Source organism: Hemitrygon akajei, chromosome 31 (genome assembly GCF_048418815.1).
Source record: "Hemitrygon akajei chromosome 31, sHemAka1.3, whole genome shotgun sequence".
Lineage (NCBI taxonomy): Eukaryota > Metazoa > Chordata > Chondrichthyes > Myliobatiformes > Dasyatidae > Hemitrygon > Hemitrygon akajei.
Window position 1 is genome coordinate 4,156,660 of NC_133154.1, and position 16,514 is coordinate 4,173,173.

A 16,514-nucleotide genomic window follows, 5' to 3' on the forward strand; every position below is an offset into this window, starting at 1 on the left:
CCTTTTGGTATTGAGGATGAAGTTGTAAATGGAATTAGACACTGGTTTAGTGGGAGAAGACAGAGAATGGTAGTAGATGGTTGCTTCTCTGACTGGAGGCCTGTGACTAGTGGAGTACCACAGGGATTGGTGCTGGGCCCTTCATTACTTGTCATCCATATCAATAATCTGGATGATACTGTGCTTAACTGGATCAGCAAATTTGTGGATGACACCAAGATTGGGGATGTCATGGACAGCAAGGAGGGCTTTCAAACTCGTAATGGGAACTGGACCAGCTGGAAAAATGGCTGATGGAATTTAATACAGACAAATGTGAGGTGTTGCACTTTGGGATAACCAACCAAAGTAGGTCTTAAACTGAGGATTGTGGTAGAACAGAGGGATCTGGCGATAGAAATCCATAATTCTTTGAAAGTGGTATCACAGTTAGATGTGGTTTTAGCACATTGAATTGAACTTCATAATTCAAAACATTAAGTATATGAGTTGAGATATTGTGTTGAAATTGTGAGGCCTAATTTGGAGTATTGTGTGCATTTCTGGTCACCTACCTACAGGAAAGATGTCAATAAGCTTGAATGACCACAGAGAAACTTTACAAGGATGTTTCTGGGATTTGATAGCCTGAATAGTTTGGGAAGTTATGCCCTGGAGCACAAGAGAAAGGGAGATCTGGCTGAAGTATACAAAATTATAAGTGGTATAGGTAGGATAAATGCAAGCAGGCTTTTTTCACTGAGATTGTGAGAGACTAGAATTAAAGGTCATGGGTTAAGGGTGAAAGTTAAAATGTTTAAGGGAAACAAGGGTACACACACATGCACACACACTTATTTTGAAATGTTCTGAATATGGAGTAACTTTTGCAAAACTTAGTTTTCATTGTATCTCTGTAGCTGACAATAATAATCCAATTCTGATACCAAAGTACCAGCTGGGTCAGTCCTGATGAGCAGTACTCAACAGCCGCTTGCCCCATCACCTGCCCCTCCCAATAAATTCCTTTCCCCTCCCCCTACCTTCTTCCACCTTCCTTTCCAGTCCTGATGAAAGGTCTCAACCGGAAATATCGACCATTTATTCCTCTCCACAGATGCTGCCAGACCTGCTGAGTTTCTCCAGCATTTTAAGTGTGCTACTCCGGATTTCCAGCATCTGTATAATCTTGTGTTTTTATAAGTTACCACCTTTCCTGTCTGCATTCAGTTCTCAGCTTAAACATTGATGGCGGTGTTAAGTTTGTGCTCATGAAAGAGTAAAAAAAAATTCAATCATGTGTTTAGTTTTCAAATGAATGGGGTGAATGGTGAAGACAGTGATACTTACAGGATGTGTTTGTGGTGACCTAACCTTCCCATGTTGAATGCTCCCTCCCTCATGGTTTCTATCCTCCTTCCCTTCCTCCCATGGTCCACTCTCCTCTCCTATCAGATTCCTCCTTCTTCAGCCCATCACCTTTTCCACTTATCACCTTCCAGCTTCTTACTTCATTAACCCCTCCCCTACCCATCTGACTTAACCTATCACCTGCTATGTCCTCCATCTCCTCACCCCACCTTCTATTCTGGCATCTTCTCCCCCACCCCCAACTTCCTTTCCAGTCCTGATGAAGGGCTTGGACCATGGATGCTGCCTGACCTGCTGAGTTCCTTCGTCATCTTGTGTGTGTTCCTTGTAGTTTGTGTTCCCCAGTTCACTGTGTCTCCCTCCTCCTTCAGACCCCACCTCTCCCCATCAAACGTGTGTGTGTTGTTCCTTGGCACACCTTGTGGCACATCGGGTGGCACTTCATGACGTTTCTGTAGCATTCAACTTTTTATAACGAGGCTGAGCCGCTAGCTCGATGCTCGTGGATGGACAGCGGCCGGATTCGAACCCGGGGCCATTTGCCTCGATGTCTGATGCTGATGCCAACTACACTTATCAACCTTGACCTTTTGTTTTATTTAGAGATACAACATGGAACAGGCCCTGCTGGCCCAGCAAGTTAAAATAACCAATTAACCTACAAATGAGTACTTCTTTGAATTGTGGGAGGAAAGCCACGCATCCACAGGGAGGACACAGACGACAGGGGAATTAAACTCTGAACTCTGATGGCCCGAGCTGTAACAGTGTTGCACTAACCGCTAATTTCCGTGCTCTGTAAACGCCTCTTAGGAACAGAGTGTGCACGTTCTCCTCTGTGACCACGTGGGTTTCCTCCGGGCGCTCCGCCTTCTTCCCACATTCCAAAGACGTACAGGATAGGGTCAGTGAGTTGTGGGCACGCTCTGTTGCCGCCGGAAGTGCGACGATACTTGCAGGCTGTCCCCAGCACAATCCTCACGGATTTGATGCGACGCAAATGAAACGTTTCATTGCATGTGACAGAGGAAACTAACCTCTGATCTTGGACACAGTGATGGTACTGATGGTGATCTTCTAAACTTCTGTAGATTCAGAAAGGTAAGCTTGGAACGTAGCAATCAAAACCTTACCGAGGAAGAAAGGGAGAGGAGAAAATACAGTTATAGACTGTTTAGGTTCAAATCAATCAAGGAAAATGTTGGATATTCATTCAGTGGCCACTTTATTCAGTACCTCCTTCAATAAAGTGGCCTCTGTGTGTATGTTCGTGGTCTTCTGCTGCTGTAGCCCATTCACTTCAAGGTTTGATGTGTTGTGCAATCAGAGATGCTTTTCTGCGCACCACTGTTGTAACGTGTGGCTATTTGAGTTACCGTCACCTTTCTGTCAGCTTGGCCATTCTCCTCTGACCTCTCTCATTAACAAGGTGTTTCCGCCCACAGAACTGCCTGTTTAGAGATACATTGTGGTGCCAACCTTCCAGCTCAAAGACACCCCGCCCAGCAACTCACTGATTTAACCCAAGAATTTACAGTCACCAATTCACCTACTAATAGGTACAAACCAACTTTGTACTGTGCGAGGAAGCCGGATCACCCGGAGGAAACCCAGTCATTCCTGTGCATGAAAACCCCCGGAGATCAGCAGTTTCTGAGATACTCAAATCACCAACGATCATTCCACAGTCAAACTCTCTTAGATCACATTTCTTCCCCATTCTGATGTTTGGTCTGAACAACAACTGAACCTCTTGACCATGTCTGCATGCTTTTATGCATTGAGTTCCTGCCGCATGATTGGCTGATTAGATATTTGCGTTAATAAGCCGGTGTGCCTAATAAAATGGCCACTGAGTGTTTACATAGAAAATAGTAACAATGACTGATTTTTATTCGGGAAAATAATATTTGAAAATTCTGCTGGATTTTTTTGAGGTTGTAACTCAACCTTTCCGTAATGAGATTCTTCCCCCACTCTTTCCACCTCCCAAGCTTGCCTCCTCACACTCCCTCCACCTCACTTCCTCTTTCACTCCCCTCCCTCTTACACTCGTTGTCCGATGATTCACCGAGCCTCTCTCTGTCTCTCTCTTTCCCTAGTCTGTCCTGCGCAGTATCTGTGCGACGGGGAGAGCAGCTCCTGCCTCTCGCTTCACAAGGTCTGCAACCACCTGAGCGACTGTGAAGGAGAGAGTGACGAGGAGAGCTGTAATGAAGGTAGGTCCCACGCCGGCCATTTTGGCATCTCTCTCCAAGGAATCTTCCTCACTCAAGCTGCCAGCATCACCAACTCTCAAAGCTCAGCTTGCAGTTTGCTCACTTTATGTTGAAATATTTTTGCACATGCTCGTTGTGTGTGTGTATCTGTGTCTTTGTGTATATGTGTCAGTGAGTGTGTGTGTGTGTGTGTGTGTGTGTGTGCTTCTGTGTCTTTGTGTATATGTGTCAGTGAGTGTGTGTGTGTGTGTGCTTCTGTGTCTTTGTGTATATGTGTCAGTGAGTGTGTGTGTGTGTATATCTGTATATGTGTGTGTGTATCTGTGTCTTTGTGTATATGTGTCAGTGAGTGTGTGTGTGTGTGTGTGTGTGTGCTTCTGTGTCTTTGTGTATATGTGTCAGTGAGTGTGTGTGTATCTGTATATGTGTGTGTGCTTCTGTGTCTGTGTATATGTGTCAGTGAGTGAGTGTGTGTGTGTGTGTGTGTGTGCTTCTGTGTCTTTGTGTATATGTGTCAGTGAGTGTGTGTGTGTGTATATCTGTATATGTGTGTGTGTATCTGTGTCTTTGTGTATATGTGTCAGTGAGTGTGTGTGTGTGTGCTTCTGTGTCTTTGTGTATATGTGTCAGTGAGTGTGTGTGGGTGTGTGTATCTGTATATGTGTGTGTGCTTCTGTGTCTTTGTGTATATGTGTCAGTGAGTGTGTGTGTATCTGTATATGTGTGTGTGCTTCTGTGTCTTTGTGTATATGTGTCAGTGAGTGTGTGTGTATCTGTATATGTGTGTGTGCTTCTGTGTCTTTGTGTATATGTGTCAGTGAGTGTGTGTGTATCTGTATATGTGTGTGTGCTTCTGTGTCTTTGTGTATATGTGTCAGTGAGTGTGTGTGTGTGTGTATCTGTATATGTGTGTGTGCTTCTGTGTCTTTGTGTATATGTGTCAGTGAGTGTGTGTGTGTGTGCTTCTGTGTCTTTGTGTATATGTGTCAGTGAGTGTGTGTGTGTGTGTGTATCTGTATATGTGTGTGTGCTTCTGTGTCTTTGTGTATATGTGTCAGTGAGTGTGTGTGTATCTGTATATGTGTGTGTGCTTCTGTGTCTTTGTGTATATGTGTCAGTGAGTGTGTGTGTGTGTATCTGTATATGTGTGTGTGCTTCTGTGTCTGTGTATATGTGTCAGTGAGTGTGTGTGTGTGTGCTTCTGTGTCTTTGTGTATATGTGTCAGTGAGTGTGTGTGTATCTGTATATGTGTGTGTGCTTCTGTGTCTTTGTGCATATGTGTCAGTGAGTGTGTGTGTGTGTGTATCTGTATATGTGTGTGTGCTTCTGTGTCTTTGTGTATATGTGTCAGTGAGTGTGTGTGTGTGTATCTGTATATGTGTGTGTGCTTCTGTGTCTGTGTATATGTGTCAGTGAGTGTGTGTGTGTGTGTGCTTCTGTGTCTTTGTGTATATGTGTCAGTGAGTGTGTGTGTGTGTGTGCTTCTGTGTCTTTGTGTATATGTGTCAGTGAGTGTGTGTGTGTGTGCTTCTGTGTCTTTGTGTATATGTGTCAGTGAGTGTGTGTGTGTGTGTATCTGTATATGTGTGTGTGCTTCTGTGTCTTTGTGTATATGTGTCAGTGAGTGTGTGTGTGTGTATCTGTATATGTGTGTGTGCTTCTGTGTCTGTGTATATGTGTCAGTGAGTGTGTGTGTGTGTGTGCTTCTGTGTCTTTGTGTATATGTGTCAGTGAGTGTGTGTGTGTGTGTGTGTGTGCTTCTGTGTCTGTGTATATGTGTCAGTGAGTGTGTGTGTGTGTGCTTCTGTGTCTTTGTGTATATGTGTCAGTGAGTGTGTGTGTGTGTGTGTGTGTGCTTCTGTGTCTTTGTGTATATGTGTCAGTGAGTGTGTGTGTGTATCTGTATATGTGTGTGTGCTTCTGTGTCTTTGTGTATATGTGTCAGTGAGTGTGTGTGTGTATCTGTATATGTGTGTGTGCTTCTGTGTCTTTGTGTATATGTGTCAGTGAGTGTGTGTGTGTATCTGTATATGTGTGTGTGCTTCTGTGTCTGTGTATATGTGTCAGTGTGTGTGTGTGTGTGTGTGTGCTTCTGTGTCTTTGTGTATATGTGTCAGTGAGTGTGTGTGTGTATCTGTATATGTGTGTGTGCTTCTGTGTCTTTGTGTATATGTGTCAGTGAGTGTGTGTGTGTGTATCTGTATATGTGTGTGTGCTTCTGTGTCTGTGTATATGTGTCAGTGAGTGTGTGTGTGTGTGCTTCTGTGTCTTTGTGTATATGTGTCAGTGAGTGTGTGTGTATCTGTATATGTGTGTGTGCTTCTGTGTCTTTGTGCATATGTGTCAGTGAGTGTGTGTGTGTGTATCTGTATATGTGTGTGTGCTTCTGTGTCTGTGTATATGTGTCAGTGAGTGTGTGTGTGTGTGCTTCTGTGTCTTTGTGCATATGTGTCAGTGAGTGTGTGTGTGTGTATCTGTATATGTGTGTGTGCTTCTGTGTCTGTGTATATGTGTCAGTGAGTGTGTGTGTGTGTGCTTCTGTGTCTTTGTGTATATGTGTCATTGAGTGTGTGTGTGCTTCTGTGTCTTTGTGTATATGTGTCAGTGAGTGTGTGTGTGTGTGCTTCTGTGTCTTTGTGTATATGTGTCAGTGAGTGTGTGTGTGTGTGTGCTTCTGTGTCTTTGTGTATATGTGTCAGTGAGTGTGTGTGTGTATATCTGTATATGTGTGTGTGTATCTGTGTCTTTGTGTATATGTGTCAGTGAGTGTGTGTGTGTGTGTGTGTGTGTGCTTCTGTGTCTTTGTGTATATGTGTCAGTGAGTGTGTGTGTATCTGTATATGTGTGTGTGCTTCTGTGTCTGTGTATATGTGTCAGTGAGTGTGTGTGTGTGTGTGTGCTTCTGTGTCTTTGTGTATATGTGTCAGTGAGTGTGTGTGTGTGTGTATATCTGTATATGTGTGTGTGTATCTGTGTCTTTGTGTATATGTGTCAGTGAGTGTGTGTGTGTGTATCTGTATATGTGTGTGTGCTTCTGTGTCTTTGTGTATATGTGTCAGTGAGTGTGTGTGTGTGTGTGTGTGTGCTTCTGTGTCTTTGTGTATATGTGTCAGTGAGTGTGTGTGTATCTGTATATGTGTGTGTGCTTCTGTGTCTTTGTGTATATGTGTCAGTGAGTGTGTGTGTATCTGTATATGTGTGTGTGCTTCTGTGTCTTTGTGTATATGTGTCAGTGAGTGTGTGTGTGTGTGTATCTGTATATGTGTGTGTGCTTCTGTGTCTTTGTGTATATGTGTCAGTGAGTGTGTGTGTGTGTGCTTCTGTGTCTTTGTGTATATGTGTCAGTGAGTGTGTGTGTGTGTGTATCTGTATATGTGTGTGTGCTTCTGTGTCTTTGTGTATATGTGTCAGTGAGTGTGTGTGTATCTGTATATGTGTGTGTGCTTCTGTGTCTTTGTGTATATGTGTCAGTGAGTGTGTGTGTGTGTATCTGTATATGTGTGTGTGCTTCTGTGTCTGTGTATATGTGTCAGTGAGTGTGTGTGTGTGTGCTTCTGTGTCTTTGTGTATATGTGTCAGTGAGTGTGTGTGTATCTGTATATGTGTGTGTGCTTCTGTGTCTTTGTGCATATGTGTCAGTGAGTGTGTGTGTGTGTGTATCTGTATATGTGTGTGTGCTTCTGTGTCTTTGTGTATATGTGTCAGTGAGTGTGTGTGTGTGTATCTGTATATGTGTGTGTGCTTCTGTGTCTGTGTATATGTGTCAGTGAGTGTGTGTGTGTGTGTGTGCTTCTGTGTCTTTGTGTATATGTGTCAGTGAGTGTGTGTGTGTGTGTGCTTCTGTGTCTTTGTGTATATGTGTCAGTGAGTGTGTGTGTGTGTGCTTCTGTGTCTTTGTGTATATGTGTCAGAGAGTGTGTGTGTGTATCTGTATATGTGTGTGTGCTTCTGTGTCTTTGTGTATATGTGTCAGTGAGTGTGTGTGTGTGTATCTGTATATGTGTGTGTGCTTCTGTGTCTGTGTATATGTGTCAGTGAGTGTGTGTGTGTGTGTGCTTCTGTGTCTTTGTGTATATGTGTCAGTGAGTGTGTGTGTGTGTGTGTGTGTGCTTCTGTGTCTGTGTATATGTGTCAGTGAGTGTGTGTGTGTGTGCTTCTGTGTCTTTGTGTATATGTGTCAGTGAGTGTGTGTGTGTGTGTGTGCTTCTGTGTCTTTGTGTATATGTGTCAGTGAGTGTGTGTGTGTATCTGTATATGTGTGTGTGCTTCTGTGTCTTTGTGTATATGTGTCAGTGAGTGTGTGTGTGTATCTGTATATGTGTGTGTGCTTCTGTGTCTTTGTGTATATGTGTCAGTGAGTGTGTGTGTGTATCTGTATATGTGTGTGTGCTTCTGTGTCTGTGTATATGTGTCAGTGTGTGTGTGTGTGTGTGTGCTTCTGTGTCTTTGTGTATATGTGTCAGTGAGTGTGTGTGTGTATCTGTATATGTGTGTGTGCTTCTGTGTCTTTGTGTATATGTGTCAGTGAGTGTGTGTGTGTATCTGTATATGTGTGTGTGCTTCTGTGTCTGTGTATATGTGTCAGTGAGTGTGTGTGTGTGTGCTTCTGTGTCTTTGTGTATATGTGTCAGTGAGTGTGTGTGTATCTGTATATGTGTGTGTGCTTCTGTGTCTTTGTGCATATGTGTCAGTGAGTGTGTGTGTGTGTATCTGTATATGTGTGTGTGCTTCTGTGTCTGTGTATATGTGTCAGTGAGTGTGTGTGTGTGTGCTTCTGTGTCTTTGTGCATATGTGTCAGTGAGTGTGTGTGTGTGTATCTGTATATGTGTGTGTGCTTCTGTGTCTGTGTATATGTGTCAGTGAGTGTGTGTGTGTGTGCTTCTGTGTCTTTGTGTATATGTGTCATTGAGTGTGTGTGTGCTTCTGTGTCTTTGTGTATATGTGTCAGTGAGTGTGTGTGTGTGTGCTTCTGTGTCTTTGTGTATATGTGTCAGTGAGTGTGTGTGTATCTGTATATGTGTGTGTGCTTCTGTGTCTGTGTATATGTGTCAGTGAGTGAGTGTGTGTGTGTGTGTGTGTGTGCTTCTGTGTCTTTGTGTATATGTGTCAGTGAGTGTGTGTGTGTGTATATCTGTATATGTGTGTGTGTATCTGTGTCTTTGTGTATATGTGTCAGTGAGTGTGTGTGTGTGTATCTGTATATGTGTGTGTGCTTCTGTGTCTTTGTGTATATGTGTCAGTGAGTGTGTGTGTGTGTGTGTGTGTGCTTCTGTGTCTTTGTGTATATGTGTCAGTGAGTGTGTGTGTATCTGTATATGTGTGTGTGCTTCTGTGTCTTTGTGTATATGTGTCAGTGAGTGTGTGTGTATCTGTATATGTGTGTGTGCTTCTGTGTCTTTGTGTATATGTGTCAGTGAGTGTGTGTGTGTGTGTATCTGTATATGTGTGTGTGCTTCTGTGTCTTTGTGTATATGTGTCAGTGAGTGTGTGTGTGTGTGCTTCTGTGTCTTTGTGTATATGTGTCAGTGAGTGTGTGTGTGTGTGTGTATCTGTATATGTGTGTGTGCTTCTGTGTCTTTGTGTATATGTGTCAGTGAGTGTGTGTGTATCTGTATATGTGTGTGTGCTTCTGTGTCTTTGTGTATATGTGTCAGTGAGTGTGTGTGTGTATCTGTATATGTGTGTGTGCTTCTGTGTCTGTGTATATGTGTCAGTGAGTGTGTGTGTGTGTGCTTCTGTGTCTTTGTGTATATGTGTCAGTGAGTGTGTGTGTATCTGTATATGTGTGTGTGCTTCTGTGTCTTTGTGCATATGTGTCAGTGAGTGTGTGTGTGTGTGTATCTGTATATGTGTGTGTGCTTCTGTGTCTTTGTGTATATGTGTCAGTGAGTGTGTGTGTGTGTATCTGTATATGTGTGTGTGCTTCTGTGTCTGTGTATATGTGTCAGTGAGTGTGTGTGTGTGTGTGCTTCTGTGTCTTTGTGTATATGTGTCAGTGAGTGTGTGTGTGGGTGTGCTTCTGTGTCTTTGTGTATATGTGTCAGTGAGTGTGTGTGTGTGTGCTTCTGTGTCTTTGTGTATATGTGTCAGTGAGTGTGTGTGTGTGTGTATCTGTATATGTGTGTGTGCTTCTGTGTCTTTGTGTATATGTGTCAGTGAGTGTGTGTGTGTGTATCTGTATATGTGTGTGTGCTTCTGTGTCTGTGTATATGTGTCAGTGAGTGTGTGTGTGTGTGTGCTTCTGTGTCTTTGTGTATATGTGTCAGTGAGTGTGTGTGTGTGTGTGTGTGTGTGCTTCTGTGTCTGTGTATATGTGTCAGTGAGTGTGTGTGTGTGTGCTTCTGTGTCTTTGTGTATATGTGTCAGTGAGTGTGTGTGTGTGTGTGTGTGTGCTTCTGTGTCTTTGTGTATATGTGTCAGTGAGTGTGTGTGTGTATCTGTATATGTGTGTGTGCTTCTGTGTCTTTGTGTATATGTGTCAGTGAGTGTGTGTGTGTATCTGTATATGTGTGTGTGCTTCTGTGTCTTTGTGTATATGTGTCAGTGAGTGTGTGTGTGTATCTGTATATGTGTGTGTGCTTCTGTGTCTGTGTATATGTGTCAGTGTGTGTGTGTGTGTGTGTGTGCTTCTGTGTCTTTGTGTATATGTGTCAGTGAGTGTGTGTGTGTATCTGTATATGTGTGTGTGCTTCTGTGTCTTTGTGTATATGTGTCAGTGAGTGTGTGTGTGTGTATCTGTATATGTGTGTGTGCTTCTGTGTCTGTGTATATGTGTCAGTGAGTGTGTGTGTGTGTGCTTCTGTGTCTTTGTGTATATGTGTCAGTGAGTGTGTGTGTATCTGTATATGTGTGTGTGCTTCTGTGTCTTTGTGCATATGTGTCAGTGAGTGTGTGTGTGTGTATCTGTATATGTGTGTGTGCTTCTGTGTCTGTGTATATGTGTCAGTGAGTGTGTGTGTGTGTGCTTCTGTGTCTTTGTGCATATGTGTCAGTGAGTGTGTGTGTGTGTATCTGTATATGTGTGTGTGCTTCTGTGTCTGTGTATATGTGTCAGTGAGTGTGTGTGTGTGTGCTTCTGTGTCTTTGTGTATATGTGTCATTGAGTGTGTGTGTGCTTCTGTGTCTTTGTGTATATGTGTCAGTGAGTGTGTGTGTGTGTGCTTCTGTGTCTTTGTGTATATGTGTCAGTGAGTGTGTGTGTGTGTGTGTATCTGTATATGTGTGTGTGCTTCTGTGTCTGTGTATATGTGTCAGTGAGTGTGTGTGTGTGTGTGTGTGTGTGTGCTTCTGTGTCTTTGTGTATATGTGTCAGTGAGTGTGTGTGTGTGTATATCTGTATATGTGTGTGTGTATCTGTGTCTTTGTGTATATGTGTCAGTGAGTGTCTGTGTGTGTATCTGTATATGTGTGTGTGCTTCTGTGTCTTTGTGTATATGTGTCAGTGAGTGTGTGTGTGTGTATCTGTATATGTGTGTGTGCTTCTGTGTCTTTGTGTATATGTGTCAGTGAGTGTGTGTGTATCTGTATATGTGTGTGTGCTTCTGTGTCTTTGTGTATATGTGTCAGTGAGTGTGTGTGTATCTGTATATGTGTGTGTGCTTCTGTGTCTTTGTGTATATGTGTCAGTGAGTGTGTGTGTGTGTGCTTCTGTGTCTTTGTGTATATGTGTCAGTGAGTGTGTGTGTATCTGTATATGTGTGTGTGCTTCTGTGTCTGTGTATATGTGTCAGTGAGTGTGTGTGTGTGTGCTTCTGTGTCTTTGTGTATATGTGTCAGTCAGTGTGTGTGTGTGTATATCTGTATATGTGTGTGTGTATCTGTGTCTTTGTGTATATGTGTCAGTGAGTGTGTGTGTGTGTGTGCTTCTGTGTCTTTGTGTATATGTGTCAGTGAGTGTGTGTGTGTGTGTGCTTCTGTGTCTTTGTGTATATGTGTCAGTGAGTGTGTGTGTGTGTATATCTGTATATGTGTGTGTGTATCTGTGTCTTTGTGTATATGTGTCAGTGAGTGTGTGTGTGTGTGTGTGTGTGTGCTTCTGTGTCTTTGTGTATATGTGTCAGTGAGTGTGTGTGTATCTGTATATGTGTGTGTGCTTCTGTGTCTGTGTATATGTGTCAGTGAGTGTGTGTGTGTGTGTGTGTGTGCTTCTGTGTCTTTGTGTATATGTGTCAGTGAGTGTGTGTGTGTATATCTGTATATGTGTGTGTGTATCTGTGTCTTTGTGTATATGTGTCAGTGAGTGTGTGTGTGTGTATCTGTATATGTGTGTGTGCTTCTGTGTCTTTGTGTATATGTGTCAGTGAGTGTGTGTGTGTGTGTGTGTGCTTCTGTGTCTTTGTGTATATGTGTCAGTGAGTGTGTGTGTATCTGTATATGTGTGTGTGCTTCTGTGTCTTTGTGTATATGTGTCAGTGAGTGTGTGTGTATCTGTATATGTGTGTGTGCTTCTGTGTCTTTGTGTATATGTGTCAGTGAGTGTGTGTGTGTGTGTATCTGTATATGTGTGTGTGCTTCTGTGTCTTTGTGTATATGTGTCAGTGAGTGTGTGTGTGTGTGCTTCTGTGTCTTTGTGTATATGTGTCAGTGAGTGTGTGTGTGTGTGTATCTGTATATGTGTGTGTGCTTCTGTGTCTTTGTGTATATGTGTCAGTGAGTGTGTGTGTATCTGTATATGTGTGTGTGCTTCTGTGTCTTTGTGTATATGTGTCAGTGAGTGTGTGTGTGTGTATCTGTATATGTGTGTGTGCTTCTGTGTCTGTGTATATGTGTCAGTGAGTGTGTGTGTGTGTGCTTCTGTGTCTTTGTGTATATGTGTCAGTGAGTGTGTGTGTATCTGTATATGTGTGTGTGCTTCTGTGTCTTTGTGCATATGTGTCAGTGAGTGTGTGTGTGTGTGTATCTGTATATGTGTGTGTGCTTCTGTGTCTTTGTGTATATGTGTCAGTGAGTGTGTGTGTGTGTATCTGTATATGTGTGTGTGCTTCTGTGTCTGTGTATATGTGTCAGTGAGTGTGTGTGTGTGTGTGTGCTTCTGTGTCTTTGTGTATATGTGTCAGTGAGTGTGTGTGTGTGTGTGCTTCTGTGTCTTTGTGTATATGTGTCAGTGAGTGTGTGTGTGTGTGCTTCTGTGTCTTTGTGTATATGTGTCAGAGAGTGTGTGTGTGTATCTGTATATGTGTGTGTGCTTCTGTGTCTTTGTGTATATGTGTCAGTGAGTGTGTGTGTGTGTATCTGTATATGTGTGTGTGCTTCTGTGTCTGTGTATATGTGTCAGTGAGTGTGTGTGTGTGTGTGCTTCTGTGTCTTTGTGTATATGTGTCAGTGAGTGTGTGTGTGTGTGTGCTTCTGTGTCTGTGTATATGTGTCAGTGAGTGTGTGTGTGTGTGCTTCTGTGTCTTTGTGTATATGTGTCAGTGAGTGTGTGTGTGTGTGTGTGTGCTTCTGTGTCTTTGTGTATATGTGTCAGTGAGTGTGTGTGTGTATCTGTATATGTGTGTGTGCTTCTGTGTCTTTGTGTATATGTGTCAGTGAGTGTGTGTGTGTATCTGTATATGTGTGTGTGCTTCTGTGTCTTTGTGTATATGTGTCAGTGAGTGTGTGTGTGTATCTGTATATGTGTGTGTGCTTCTGTGTCTGTGTATATGTGTCAGTGTGTGTGTGTGTGTGTGTGCTTCTGTGTCTTTGTGTATATGTGTCAGTGAGTGTGTGTGTGTATCTGTATATGTGTGTGTGCTTCTGTGTCTTTGTGTATATGTGTCAGTGAGTGTGTGTGTGTGTATCTGTATATGTGTGTGTGCTTCTGTGTCTGTGTATATGTGTCAGTGAGTGTGTGTGTGTGTGCTTCTGTGTCTTTGTGTATATGTGTCAGTGAGTGTGTGTGTATCTGTATATGTGTGTGTGCTTCTGTGTCTTTGTGCATATGTGTCAGTGAGTGTGTGTGTGTGTATCTGTATATGTGTGTGTGCTTCTGTGTCTGTGTATATGTGTCAGTGAGTGTGTGTGTGTGTGCTTCTGTGTCTTTGTGCATATGTGTCAGTGAGTGTGTGTGTGTGTATCTGTATATGTGTGTGTGCTTCTGTGTCTGTGTATATGTGTCAGTGAGTGTGTGTGTGTGTGCTTCTGTGTCTTTGTGTATATGTGTCATTGAGTGTGTGTGTGCTTCTGTGTCTTTGTGTATATGTGTCAGTGAGTGTGTGTGTGTGTGCTTCTGTGTCTTTGTGTATATGTGTCAGTGAGTGTGTGTGTGTGTATCTGTATATGTGTGTGAGCTTCTGTGTCTGTGTATATGTGTCAGTGAGTGTGTGTGTGTGTGTGTGTGTGTGTGTGCTTCTGTGTCTTTGTGTATATGTGTCAGTGAGTGTGTGTGTGTATCTGTGTCTTTGTGTATATGTGTCAGTGAGTGTGTGTGTGTGTGTATCTGTATATGTGTGTGTGCTTCTGTGTCTTTGTGTATATGTGTCAGTGAGTGTGTGTGTGTGTGTATCTGTATATGTGTGTGTGCTTCTGTGTCTTTGTGTATATGTGTCAGTGAGTGTCTGTGTATCTGTATATGTGTGTGTGCTTCTGTGTCTTTGTGTATATGTGTCAGTGAGTGTGTGTGTATCTGTATATGTGTGTGTGCTTCTGTGTCTTTGTGTATATGTGTCAGTGAGTGTGTGTGTGTGTGCTTCTGTGTCTTTGTGTATATGTGTCAGTGAGTGTGTGTGTGTGTGTGTGTATCTGTATATGTGTGTGTGCTTCTGTGTCTTTGTGTATATGTGTCAGTGAGTGTGTGTGTGTGTGCTTCTGTGTCTTTGTGTATATGTGTCAGTGAGTGTGTGTGGGTGTGTGTATCTGTATATGTGTGTGTGCTTCTGTGTCTTTGTGTATATGTGTCAGTGAGTGTGTGTGTATCTGTATATGTGTGTGTGCTTCTGTGTCTTTGTGTATATGTGTCAGTGAGTGTGTGTGTGTATCTGTATATGTGTGTGTGCTTCTGTGTCTGTGTATATGTGTCAGTGAGTGTGTGTGTGTGTGCTTCTGTGTCTTTGTGTATATGTGTCAGTGAGTGTGTGTGTGTATATCTGTATATGTGTGTGTGTATCTGTGTCTTTGTGTATATGTGTCAGTGAGTGTGTGTGTGTGTGTGTGCTTCTGTGTCTTTGTGTATATGTGTCAGTGAGTGTGTGTGTGTGTGTGCTTCTGTGTCTTTGTGTATATGTGTCAGTGAGTGTGTGTGTGTGTATATCTGTATATGTGTGTGTGTATCTGTGTCTTTGTGTATATGTGTCAGTGAGTGTGTGTGTGTGTGTGTGTGTGTGTGTGTGTGTGCTTCTGTGTCTTTGTGTATATGTGTCAGTGAGTGTGTGTGTATCTGTATATGTGTGTGTGCTTCTGTGTCTTTGTGTATATGTGTCAGTGAGTGTGTGTGTGTGTGTGTGTGTGCTTCTGTGTCTTTGTGTATATGTGTCAGTGAGTGTGTGTGTGTGTATATCTGTATATGTGTGTGTGTATCTGTGTCTTTGTGTATATGTGTCAGTGAGTGTGTGTGTGTGTATCTGTATATGTGTGTGTGCTTCTGTGTCTTTGTGTATATGTGTCAGTGAGTGTGTGTGTGTGTGTGTATCTGTATATGTGTGTGTGCTTCTGTGTCTTTGTGTATATGTGTCAGTGAGTGTGTGTGTATCTGTATTGTGTGTGTGCTTCTGTGTCTTTGTGCATATGTGTCAGTGAGTGTGTGTGTGTGTGTATCTGTATATGTGTGTGTGCTTCTGTGTCTTTGTGTATATGTGTCAGTGAGTGTGTGTGTGTGTATCTGTATATGTGTGTGTGCTTCTGTGTCTGTGTATATGTGTCAGTGAGTGTGTGTGTGTGTGCTTCTGTGTCTTTGTGTATATGTGTCAGTGAGTGTGTGTGTATCTGTATATGTGTGTGTGCTTCTGTGTCTTTGTGCATATGTGTCAGTGAGTGTGTGTGTGTGTGTATCTGTATATGTGTGTGTGCTTCTGTGTCTTTGTGTATATGTGTCAGTGAGTGTGTGTGTGTGTGTATCTGTATATGTGTGTGTGCTTCTGTGTCTTTGTGTATATGTGTCAGTGAGTGTGTGTGTATCTGTATATGTGTGTGTGCTTCTGTGTCTTTGTGTATATGTGTCAGTGAGTGTGTGTGTGTGTATCTGTATATGTGTGTGTGCTTCTGTGTCTGTGTATATGTGTCAGTGAGTGTGTGTGTGTGTGCTTCTGTGTCTTTGTGTATATGTGTCAGTGAGTGTGTGTGTATCTGTATATGTGTGTGTGCTTCTGTGTCTTTGTGCATATGTGTCAGTGAGTGTGTGTGTGTGTGTATCTGTATATGTGTGTGTGCTTCTGTGTCTTTGTGTATATGTGTCAGTGAGTGTGTGTGTGTGTATCTGTATATGTGTGTGTGCTTCTGTGTCTGTGTATATGTGTCAGTGAGTGTGTGTGTGTGTGTGCTTCTGTGTCTTTGTGTATATGTGTCAGTGAGTGTGTGTGTGTGTATGCTTCTGTGTCTTTGTGTATATGTGTCAGTGAGTGTGTGTGTGTGTGCTTCTGTGTCTTTGTGTATATGTGTCAGTGAGTGTGTGTGTGTGTATCTGTATATGTGTGTGTGCTTCTGTGTCTGTGTATATGTGTCAGTGAGTGTGTGTGTGTGTGTGCTTCTGTCTCTTTGTGTATATGTGTCAGTGAGTGTGTGTGTGTGTGTGTGTGTGCTTCTGTGTCTGTGTATATGTGTCAGTGAGTGTGTGTGTGTGTGCTTCTGTGTCTTTGTGTATATGTGTCAGTGAGTGTGTGTGTGTGTGTGTGTGTGTGTGCTTCTGTGTCTTTGTGTATATGTGTCAGTGAGTGTGTGTGTGTATCTGTATATGTGTGTGTGCTTCTGTGTCTTTGTGTATATGTGTCAGTGAGTGTGTGTGTGTATCTGTATATGTGTGTGTGCTTCTGTG

At 42.7% G+C, this 16,514-nt stretch overlaps 1 protein-coding gene across 1 annotated transcript in view; it reads left to right on the forward strand.

Moving 5' to 3' along the window:
* The window catches only part of tmprss6 (transmembrane serine protease 6), a 104,797-nt gene that overhangs the window by 65,876 nt on the left and 22,407 nt on the right, over positions 1 to 16,514 (forward strand). Inside the window, exon 13 of the mRNA XM_073033984.1 lies at positions 3,453 to 3,569. Within this exon, the coding sequence (XP_072890085.1) occupies positions 3,453 to 3,569 (117 nt within the window). The remainder of the gene's footprint in view (positions 1 to 3,452; positions 3,570 to 16,514) is intronic.